At 35.4% G+C, this 12,446-nt stretch overlaps 1 protein-coding gene across 1 annotated transcript in view; it reads right to left on the reverse strand.

The window, feature by feature from the left end:
* Positions 1-12,446, reverse strand: part of ccdc88b (coiled-coil domain containing 88B) — a 58,643-nt gene that overhangs the window by 5,306 nt on the left and 40,891 nt on the right. The window contains exons 23-25 of the mRNA XM_016670566.1: positions 9,625-9,811; positions 5,952-6,097; positions 1,140-1,247 (exon numbers count right to left, since the gene is read on the reverse strand). Of these exons, the coding sequence (XP_016526052.1) occupies positions 1,140-1,247; positions 5,952-6,097; positions 9,625-9,811 (441 nt within the window). The remainder of the gene's footprint in view (positions 1-1,139; positions 1,248-5,951; positions 6,098-9,624; positions 9,812-12,446) is intronic.

The following is a 12,446-nucleotide window of genomic DNA, read 5'->3' on the forward strand; positions in this document are numbered from 1 at the left end:
AGTTACAATCATATTGACAAACCCATATTTTGCACTAATTAATCAATATCTACACTTTAAGTTATTACACATATAATAATGCAATTAAGCACCACTCAAAACTAAACAATAAATACCTGACTGGAAATAAAAGAGTCACATTTTTATCAGCTATTTTTAAGTAAGTTTGGTTTAATGGCTCCTGCAGAACATCTTGTGATAATCAAATATCTTTATTATTATCCAAATAAAACCTGAGGAAAATAATTCATATCAGAGACAAAAGTTCTCGGCTTCTGGTGTAAAACAAATGCATGTTGTGAAGTAAATGAAACATTCTCATTTGGGGAGCAAATTTCATCTCCTGCATGAATAAAATATTCATTGTATCAATTTAATTTACTGATATGTTTATTTAAAACACAAAACATCTGCAACATCAGAGACGATTTTTGAGTTTCTTCTTCTGATATGTGACACTTCATGTTAATAGTTCAATTTTATACATAAATGGAAAGTTCTAGTTTAGTAAAATAATTTTTAAAAAATAACTTACTGATGTTTTTTATTTCATGGTCGATTTTTTTCCCTATTCTACTTAATCTAAGCAAAACAAATGTTCCAGTAATTACAAAAAATGGCATTTAACAAGTATTGAGTTATGTTTGTGGTAACCTAATGTCTCTAGATGGTAAACAATGTGGTTTTGATCAAATAAATAATTAGTTTGTTCACAATACACTACATTATTTCATGTATTGACAATGTTGGCAAATGATTATTACAATAACATTTTTCATACTGTATTATAAACTATGAGCTTTAAAAAAATTTAAAGAAAAATTACAATTACATAAAAGTAACTATATATTTACAAATTATTAAAGTATATTTAGTTAATTTTAAACAATAAGTAAAACTAATTATTTTTACTGTTAAAATCTGTAAGGTTTGATCTCTCTGGAAGTTTAGGAACATTTAGTGAAACATTAATTTATTCTGTTCCCTGTTTACATTTTTGCACCACTGAGTTTTGAAACCCACCAATTACCACTTGGTGTGTGCAAGTTAAAAGGAAAACCGATGAGGGAAGTATTTCTGAGCGTAAACGGCAGTGTTTCTTGCAGAATGGTGTAATGTGAGTGCAACTCTGGTCGTACTTGGCCTTGCTGGCTGGAGGTTGCATGCTGGGCTCCAGGACTCGGTACTGATCCATAATCTTCTCCACCAACTTCTGCTTCTCCCGACGGAGTTCACTCAGCTTCTCCCTGAAGGCAAACGCATGAATCATGAGACGAGAAGGAGGGAATAGCTGATCTCTTTCATGCCGATGTTATCGGTTTATATCACTTTTATTAAGATGATTTTTTTAATATGCTATTTTATTCAACTGCAACCTTTAAGAAAAAAGCTGAGTGCATTGTGATGTTCAGCTGGAATCTTTTCACAACTTTCACAGAGGATTAAATGAACACGAGTGGAGATTAAAAATCAGGCTGCTGCTGCTTTAGGAATAATCTAACCCTCTTAAACATAACAGAAGCAGTATTTTTTGACGTGAACAGCTGCTTCGTGCTTCTAACTCTGGATATTTTGTCCATCCTAACACAGTGGCAGCTTTGAAGCCAGATAAAAGATAAAAGTCCTGTTCTTCCCACACCTACTGGGTTCAGACCGAACCGAGTCAACAGCTGCTGAACAGATTGTCATTAACTTACATGCAGAAATGTTTTGATCAGTACAAAGAAGAATATGCTGTGAAGCCTACAGTAGAATAACTTATGGCATAATTATGTAACAGTAAGCCTAATTGTGATTTATTACTTTGTTTGGTAGAACATTTATAAATATGTTGCTAGCAGCACAGATATAATTATTGTTTTTTTTTTGTTTATGTAATGGGTACGATACAAAAAAAAAAAAAAAGCTATGACATTTTTGTCCTGACAAAAATGTTCTTTATGTTGAATTTGCAACAAATTATAAAACGCTTTCCTATGTTTCACCAGAAAAATACCGTTAAGATTACAAATCTATTTTGGAAAGAAAATCCTGGACAGCAGCAGCAGCAGCAGTTTGATGTTCTTCCCTTGGGTTGTAACAAAAACAAAACATGTCTCTAGTAAGCCATGATAACCAACTGCAGCTAAAATAGATTAAAGTTAAGATAAACTAATTTAATCTAAGAAAAGACAAACAAATAAGCAAGAATAAAGTAACTGAACATAGGATAAAATAATATCAAATAGCATATCTTAATAAGTAAGATAAGATGAACTAAAATAAACTCAGCAATGCTACCTTAAAGCAGCACCAAGAACAAAATAATCTAAACTAAGACAAAATATAGTTACCTAAATGAACCTAAACGAGGGAAAACTGAAGGTAATCAAAAATATCTAATGAGCTTTATTTAGCTTTTCTAAAACAAGCTAAGATAAACTAAGACAAGAAATTGATAAAACAAACTAAACTATTATAAGCTAAAATTTAAGGCAAATTAAAGTGATCTAAAACATATCAAAATAATATTAATTTACAATAGTCTTTGGTGAGCTAAGGTAAACCAAAATAAGCCAGGCCATAAAAAGCTTTACTACGCTAAACAAAGACAGTCTAAAGTAAACTAAGCTAAACTAAAGTATGAATGATAAGATCATCTAAACTATACAATCCTAAGATAATGTAACCAATGGTAAACTAAATTAAGATAAAGTAAATTAAGCGAAAGTAAGCTTACTTTAAAGCAAAGATGTCTTTATTGATCCACAGCTGCTGAACAGATATATGTGCAACAGCAGCAAATATATAACTGTATAACTATTTTCTGCCTTTAATGTGCACACTCTTCTGTAATCATGTGTCCATTCAGTATTAATGAAGGTAGTTTATGCACATATCAGCAAATAAAGATGTATGTGGTGTTGCTGTTTTCTTGTTGCACATAATATTTTCATTTCTGGTTTTGCCCAGAAACAAAAGACGACAAACACCAAGCCGATTGTCACAATGCCTTGTTGGAAATCTAATCTTTTCAAGGTGAATCAGTTTTTTCTTTTCACAGGTGACACGTTTGATGGTTTTTCCATCCTGCTGCATGTTCAGGGCTGCAGCAGCGGAGAGGAGAGGAGATGGGGGCTGCAGCCAATTCCAGCTGTCACCAGGCGAGAGGCGAGGTGCAACCTGGAAAGGTCGTTAGTCCTTCACAGAGACGTACGAGGCTATAAATCATGCACGCTCCCACTCATTTCCAAGGTCAATTTGAAACCACAAACATTCAAACATGAATGTTTTTGCCTACAGGAGGAAAGCCGTGAAGGCACGAGGAGGAAAGACAAACTCCCCTCAGACGGACCTGAACAGCTAACATTAAAAATTTAACGCCTCCTTACTGTGAGACAAGTGCAAACACGAGGAAGGAAAATATGACTTAGCTTCTAATGCCTCTGTGTGCAGCAAATAGTTAGCCGCTATTCCACGACTCGTTGTCTTCCAAATTTCCATTCCGGTATTAGTTTGAATAAGATTATTCATCTTAATGAGCCATCCAGCAGTTTGCTCAGTTTAGGATGGAGAGCTGTTCAAACAGAACAAAGACCTGGGCTTAAACAAACCCCTCTGCCAAACCTCTGAGCACTTTCTAGTGAAAATCAAATCAAAGAATTCAGGTGAAGAAGAAAACTGGTCAGAAAAGATCTTAATGAGCAACAGAAACGTGGATTTTTTTTTATTTTTATAAGATGTAGCGCCTTGCAACAACGCTATAACGTTTTCACATTTACAACCAAAAACTTATTTTATTGGTATTTCAAGTGGTAAAGCGACACAAAATAGCTTATGATTGTAAAGTGGAAGAAAGATGACAAATGATTTAATTTTTTTTATTAAATAAAAATCTTTAAAGTATGGCATGACTTTTTATTCAGCCCCAAGAGGCTGTGGCACTTTTCAGAACCACAGTTTATTACTTTACACCTGTGAATCTGTCCGTAACAGCTTTCCATATCTACAGACACATTTCTCTGTGCATTATTGAACTCAGTCAGATTTATAGATCCAGACTTTATTCCATGTATAAATGCTTTGCTGGATGTTTAGAGCTGTTTTCAAGCTAGAAGGTGAAAATCTATGCTTTAAAGCCTCCAACCAGTTTTCTTCCAGTATTGCTCCAAACATCTTATTATCATCTCTTACCAGCTTCCCCACAGAATGATGCTGCCACCACCAGGTATTACAGCAAAATTCAAAAACACTTTATTAATCCCAAAGGGAAATGAAATAAATATTAAATAAATAAAATACAAATAAATACATTTTATTTATATACTAAATAAATAAATATTTCTAGATAATTAGAAATAATAAATAAGTAAGCTAAATAAATAAATAAAATACAAATAAATACATTTTATTTATATACTAATTAAATACATATTTCTAAATAATTAGAAATAATAAACAAGTAAGCTAAATAAATAAATAAAAATTGAAGGCAAAATTTTCTGCTGTGGTCAATGTTTTGGACATTGTTCTTCTAACCTAAACAATATTCTCTGGAATGTCCTTTGGCCTCTATGATGCTTTTTGTTCACTAATGTTCTCTAATAAACCTTTAAGACTTTCTCAGAATAGCTGGATTTATGCTTAAATTGAAACAGCACACAGGTGGGCTCTATCTACCGGATGGGTCAGAAAAGGGTTGCACTGGGTTTCGATTTAGGGAAATGCAGGTCACGCCTTTTTCGATATCTGACATAAAATCTCAAGAGAAAACTTGCTGTTTGTGTCTGTAATGTGAAAAGGTTCGAGTCCCAAAGGAATGAATTACAATCCTTTGTGTCTAATCATCTCTTCCTCCACTGGTTGCTTCCTGTCCACATCAAATGCTTAATATCAGAATCTGTCACCAGTGTAAGCTCCAGAGGAGGCATTTCGTCTATTTAAAAGGAGCTTTCAAGCGATGCACGCAGTAACAAACTGTTCCTTGTTTCCGCAGCACATAACATCTTAAACACTCATTAAACATCATGTGTGTTGCCACCTAATTAAATCCAATATCGATCTTCCTCTTAGCTGTTTCAGTCCCCAGCTGACTAGTTGAGAAAATATTTCAGAAGCTAAATACTACTCGGCAACAAGTCACTTTTTATTTCCCCCGGGCTCTTCCGTTTCTCTCAGATGTCCCCAGCCTGCCGTTCTCCATCAGCTGGATGATCACAGACTTCCTAATTGGTCCCGTTCACCTGACTGCAGCATCCGCCGGCTCCTCGCTCAGCTAACTCTGCTTCCACCTGCGTCTGTAGAGCGGCTTCATTCCATTAAAACCCATCAAAACCTGATTTTATATTTTCAGAAACCTGCTCCTCTTACTTGCTTTCAGCTGATGGCCTAATGTGCTATAAATAAATTGATTCAGGCTTGAAAACAAACCTGTGAGTGTGTTAAAAAAATACCCAATTCAATAGGCCTTGCACCAGTAGATGCAAATGTTGTAGCTGTGATTTTTTTAAAAATTATTTTTACAGGACAATTCTTAGCGGGAATAATGGATTCTTTCATGAACAAAGGCAGAAAATTGAGGTTCAAAAAGGTAGAATTCAGAAAAATTAGGTTAATTAGATTGTAAGTGTGAAACCAGCTTTGCATGCACCCTATAAACCCTGAATTAATCTGGGAGTCAGTCAAAAGGTCGACCGCTGAGTGCTGCTGGACTGTGAAATCGCTGCTTCACAGTCTCAAACCTTTTGCATGCTTGATATGAAATCTGACTGTTCCTGTTCACAGACGGCTAAGAGGCTTTTCATTCACTCCCAGTTATTTAAAGGTAGCTGTTGTTGTTGTTTTCCAAAAACAGGGTTTAAATCCTTTGTTTGAATGATTGAAAACTGGATTTCTTTTCTCTTTTAATCCACCTCCTTTTTATTATTCCTGCAAAAGAAATTTAAAAGCACCTCAGGTTGGTGTGCACTTACTGGTACTCCTGCTGCTGAGAGTAGTGCTGGTCGCGGCGCTCCAGGCTCTGCTCCAGTAAGGCCCGGTTCTCCTTCAGCAGGCTCTGGTTTTGTTCGGCTAAGTGTCGGTTCTCCTCCTCCATGTTCCCCTTCAGCTGCGTCAGCAGCTGCGCAAACATAAACAACTCAGTGGGATCACTGAGGAACCTCACTGCCGACTCTGAGTGTATTTTCATGAAACATACCAATTGGAACTGGATTTTTGAATTAATATGTTGTAGATTTAATTTCACTACAAATTCGATATAGAAGAAAAACAAACTACTTATTAATTATATGTGTTATAAGAAAAGATTGGTTCCTGTTTTGAAATCTTCAGCCATAAAATGTCATTTCAACTCAAAAGAGAAAAAATTTAAATCTGTCTTAATTAGAAACTTAGTCACACTTTAGGCTTTCCTGAGAAGATTACTGTACGTGATTTAATTTGGGATTGGGATTAAGATTAAGCCATTTCTTCACAATGACAAGAAACGGATGGATGATCGAGGCAGCATTGTTTTATAGTTAGATGAATGATTTCACAAAGTGGATGGAAGGATGAAAAAGGAGAAGATGAAAAAGTTCTCCAACTTCACAAAAGACTTCAATCTTTTGAGAAACTCTGCCAATAATTAGAGGATTTGTGATAAACATCTCAGAATCTAACTTCAAACACCTGAAAAGCAAGAGAGGAGGCAAATGTTCCAAAGTTACTTTGATAAAGTACAATTTACTTATATGTTGCTTTGTAGAGATTTTATTTCTATGGTGTATTAAAAACAAAAAGCTAAGTAAACAACAACAGATGACTACAAACAGATGACCGCCATTGATTTCCTAATTTTCAAACCCACTTTTAAAGGTCAAAAACCTCATTTTGGCAGGAAGAAGGTAAACATAAAAAGATAATCTCATCTACTTTAATCTTTGCAAATCTGTTTCCAATTATTATTTCCTGTCAAATGTAGCCCCATCAGAGCGAAATGCTGCAGCAAAGGATTAATTACTGGAGCAACGTGAACCTTGAGACATGTTTTCCTCTGAACTGCTGCATAATGAGAATCCAAACTACCACATGCACCTAAAATAACTTGGTGTGGAGAAGAGGAAATAACTTCAACACACAATTAGATAATCTGAGGGGAAATAATTCTCACTACATAAAAAACACAATGATGTAATTTGGGAGAAAGGATGCAAGACAGAAAGCCATTATTTCTTTGTTCTTTGCATTGTTGATCAGCTATTTAAAGCAGCAGCTTGGCAACATGAGATACTTAAAAAATTTTCATCAAGTGGTTGAAAAATAGTGTTGATTATGTAAAGATGACGTTAGCTTAGCCTGAAAACAGCTAGCCTGGTTCTAAGAAGGCTAATATAATCTACAGCTCTCTCTCCTAAAATATATTAACACTTTCATGCTGTCAATTAAGTAGATTAAACTTTTTGACTTATCTATTGATAATTGTTGTTGCATTTAGGCACGATTAACCCAGCTACCCCTGACTAACCTGAGCTAATTTGACTCTTGTATAGGTTACATTATACCAGATTTTAATTTATACTCAGGCTCCTGGGTTATCGTTTGTGTTTTTTGCATAATTTTAGCTATGTTGATGCAAAAGGCATCAAATTTGGCCAGAATGTGGATTTTGCCACGAATTTAAAATTTTACTATGCTGCAACTAACTGGAAAAATGTTTCCATTTGACTTTTCTTTCTGTTCTGAATCCAATTCAAAATGGAGTCTTACACAACCATCACATTCTGATTTCTTTCTTTTCATTTCCTGGGTTGAAATCTAATATTTGATCATTTTCCACAATGTGGGAAATCTACCTTTTTTTTCTCTTGAGCAACAAAAAAGAACGAAAGTGACATTAATTGTTAAAAACAGGATTTAGGAAGTTAAAAGTTCAGAAAGAAACAGAAATATGTATTTACTCACCATACATAATACTTACTGTTACAGAAGTTAACAGTAAGTTTCACTCAGCATTTTGTTGCTCAGTTGTTACATTTTACAATTTATTATCAAATATATTCTAGCTAAGAATATCGTCCTTCACAGTAGTCACAGTTTTTAACATTTGGGGAAACATAATTATCAGTAAATTGTTTACCGTCTTTAAATCCCTGTTTTGTCTAAACAATAAAAATAGACGCATCACAACATGGAAGTCATAAGATATGTTTTTAAGGGGACTGGAATATTAACAAAAGTCAAGATGCTGACTTGGGAAGTTGGAGGGTTGTTATCAACAACAATATCCAACATGTCTGCAATATTGACTTGTTTATTTCCACTCCTGTCAGTGTGTCCCATTATACAGGGCACAGACAGTATTTTACCCCCTGTTGCTTTAACTGCTGCTGCGTTTGAATGCATGAAATGCTGAGAAATACATTGTTACTGTTGATGGTAGTTTGCTTGTTGACAATGTTGCCAACTCCTCTGCAAGAGAAAGTAATTATTGGCTGTCAGAAAAGTCATCACCACTTAATTAGCACATTTTTGGTATGAACATTTCATTGGATATTGTGGATGAGAGGAGAGAAAAGGTGAGTAAAATAACTCCTTGAACATGTTAAGAACTACAAATCAATTTTCTTTTGTTGGTTTTCTGGCAGAGATACTAGAGGTGTTGTTGTTTTATTTGAAGGTTGTTGTTTTTTTTAGTTCAGCTTGAATTTTAAGCTTATTGTTGCAACAGCAAGGCTGCCAGCATCTGGAAACAGATGAGAGAAGATCCTCAGTCTGCCTGCAAACAGGAAGGACAGCTGCGCAAGGTCTGGGCTGTCTGAGTCTTTTGAGACGAAGTTCTTTGAAAAAGGTAAGGACGATTTCAGGTGAGAGTCTCTGGAACAGTCAGATGAAAAAGTTGAGCCCAGGTTTTGGCTGCCTGTGTAAATTTGTCACTAATACAGTAAAAAAAAAATAAAACTAAATTCTAAGCACAGGAATCCTTCAAACCCAAATATAAAAATAGTGAAAGTGCAGCTCAGCTCATAATTTATTCCAAAAACAACACTGTGTGATAGTCACATATGTGATATCTCTCTTTTTAATGTTTTTTTCTTTTTTTACCCCAAAAGCCTTTTAGCTGTACTATAATGGTGCCAGGTGGTTCAAAAATGGTTTCATGAGCAGCTGGATCAAGCAGCAGAATTCAACATCTGCTAGTTGACTTCTAAACCCTTTTGCAGAAAGTCAATTTCCATCTGCCTCATCACTCAGACGTGTTTAAAACGCTGCACTTGTTTGTATTTTAGTGGTTTGGATTGTAAGAGATGCCTGTGCTCCTTCAGAACTACTTGGTATTCAGTCTCTGTTTGGACAGATTCATCATTTTTGGCTGATATGTCAAGCTGAAAATGGCTTTTATATCACGGATGTGAGATTAGACAGCTCCCCACTGATGATATTACTGCCGTTCCTCACTGTCATGTCTATAGGAAATGCTCACTAAAACCTGCTAGGAACTCCTATGAAACCCCTCCAAATTGCCCATAATTCTTTCAGATGAGTTTGTTTGTACTATAAGTTTATCTGTGTATTTATGAAACAGAAAATCCTGTTTAACCCACTGGTGAAGTACAAAACTCCTGCGTTTCTCTGCAGCAGGTGTCTGGGTTTAGCGTGTCCTGTTACCTGGTACTGACTGGTGAGCCGAGCGCTGCTGAGGTCCAGGTTCTGATTGGTTTCCCTCAGGACGCTGAGTTCCCCCTCCAGTCGGGTCTTCTCCAGCTGGGAGGCGCTCAGCTCCGCCTTTAGCACGGAGCCCTGAGCCAGCAGCTCCGCCTGCGAGGCCAACCAGTCCTTCTGCTGGGCATGCAGCCTGCAACGCCAACATGCACCGTCACTGTTGTGTCCCGTGAAGGACTCTGAGTCACAGCTTGCCGAGCGCTCTCCAACAGAAGCGCGGAAATTATCATCATTATACAACACTCTGGCTACTGGCAGAGCTAAGCCTAGGAAAATCCTGGAGAAAATCTTCAAAGATCGTACTTATTAATCACAACTTTTCAGACTTGAAATCTCTTTGCTTGTTTCATATTACAGCATTTCTTCTTGTGAGGATTAGAAACAAACAAGACACTTCGTTCACGATGATTCAGTGATGTTGTGGAGCTGCTTTCATTAATCTGCTGCTGGAAACCTGCAACGTGTGCAAGGTTGGATGGATTCAATCAAGTATCAGGAAATCCTGGGAGGGAATGTCAGGCTGTCTGTGAAGAAGCCGAAAACTGGGTTTAATTAGAATTTTGAACAGGACAATGATTCAAAGCAAATTTAAGATTGTGTAAATTGGTTTCTGCAATCACCTGAAATATTGAATTTTGTGAGGAAACCTAATTTGCAGGTTTCTGTCGCATTGCTTCCTCTGTTTTGATAACATGCTTGGCAACTGTTTCTCTACGCTGTGACAGCTGGTGGAACTAAGATTTTATTATACATAACTTTGTGCTGTTGCCCAAAATCATCTTATAATCATAAACTTTTTCAATAATGAATAAAGAAACCTCAGACATTTAAGTTATTACCAGGAAATTATTTTTGGTAAAGGAAACAATCTGATATTTATGATCTCTAAGAACTCTCGTTGAAGAAAAATCACTCTCATGTCTTTCCCTTTTCAATGATAATCAAAGTTAAATTTGCACATATTAAAAATAACAACGTAACTGGATTATCAAAGGTTAGAGAGCGAACTGCAGATCTAATACTGCTGTTACAGACAGACGGTACGATCGTCTTTGTTATCAGGTTTTCTGCTCTCAGGGTTCAGCCGTGGCAGAACTGTGAAGGGTAATCTTTAATAATTTAAAATGTTTTGTCTGGCTTAAAGGCTTCCAAAGGTATAATTTTTCTTGACTGTTTGCAAAATACTAAAACTTGGGTCCTCTACTTCCAAAGCTGAACGCGACCGAGTTCATCCACTCCACCTTTAAGAGTCGTTACAGGAAATCTCTGACCTGACTGAACTGAATGAAAGAACTAAAATAAGACCTTTTAGAGACAACGTAGCATAAATACTCAAGACAGTCTCATGTCTTAGATGTAATATAAATAGAGAAACTAAAGAGTAGTTTGTAAACTCTGTTCTTTTATTTCCCGTAAAGTGAATTTATTTTGTTTCCTTTTAAACGAGTTAGAATGAACTATATTTTCGTACAAAATTATTCTGAGAGATAAAGTTTCAAGGACTAAGTTTTCCTGATTTTTAAGATTCGTTCAGAAAAAAAATTTATTTTGATTTTTGCAAATAAGCTGTTGCTGACCACAAGTGTCCAGTTGTACCAGTGTATATCTTTGACCCAGAGTCAGACCCATATGCACAACCATCAAGAAACCAAAAAGTTGTTTCTAGGTGTTAAGACAACTACGCTTGTCACAATAATCAATAAATCAATTAACCGCATGGCAAATTAAAACAAACACAATTATTTCCATTGGCATAATTTATCATTTATCTCTTTTTTTCCCTCTTTCTACCAAAAACTGGATGACAAGAATCTATAGTTTGGTGTTTTGGTCTCAACCAGCCCTTTTTTTTGAAGGGCAATTTTGTTTACAAAGGCGTCAAAATTCATTTTATTTTTTGTTTCGTTTATTTACTTTGCATGTTTAAAACGTCTCCCAGTGTTAAATGTTCATTAGAACTTAATGTTTACTGATCTTCTTGCATTATTATTTTGCCATTCATATTATATTACTTAAATGGTCTCAAAACAATAATATTACTGTTTATCACAATAACTTCTGGAACAATTTATCAAACTTGTTGATAAAGTTTACTTATAATATAATACTTATAATATAAGTATTATATTACTTAAATGGTCTCAAAACAATAATATTACTGTTTATCACAATAACTTCTGGAACAATTTATCAAACTTGTTATCGTGACAGGCCCAAAGTCAACAACTAAACTCCCGTCTTTTCTAGTAAACATTGTACAGCGGAAAAACCAACTGACCAGCTCTGATTGGGTTGCTAGGCAACGGGGTTGGGTTGCTAGGTAACAGGCCAGTGCCCACTGATTTTTACTTCAATTTGTTTTCCAAACATCAAAATACGTGAACTTACTACTAAAAAAACAGCTTGTTAGTGATTTTTGTCTGTTTTTTTTTCTAGAAGTAGAGACCTGAATGAAAAAAGAGAAATGTGAAAAGTGAATTTTGCAGAATGGATCCTTTAGTGTTTTTGTGTTTTTTTAATCTACACGTTAAACCTCCTCTCAGTTTAATCTGTTTTATTGGTTCTTCTACAAGTTTCTTCCTACGGTCGCCACATGCTTGCTTAACCTAAGAGATTTTTACCAAGTACAAAAATCATTTGAATTTTCCAAATAAATGTTTTGTGTCCAATCTGGCCAAACAACATTTTTACAGATTACTCTCTATTTTTTATTTTTTATTTTTTGGCTTTAAGACTCGTAGCGCATGAGGTCAGGTCAGATTCGACCT

Source organism: Poecilia formosa, unplaced genomic scaffold, assembly GCF_000485575.1.
Source record: "Poecilia formosa unplaced genomic scaffold, Poecilia_formosa-5.1.2 Scaffold35, whole genome shotgun sequence".
Taxonomy (NCBI): domain Eukaryota; kingdom Metazoa; phylum Chordata; class Actinopteri; order Cyprinodontiformes; family Poeciliidae; genus Poecilia; species Poecilia formosa.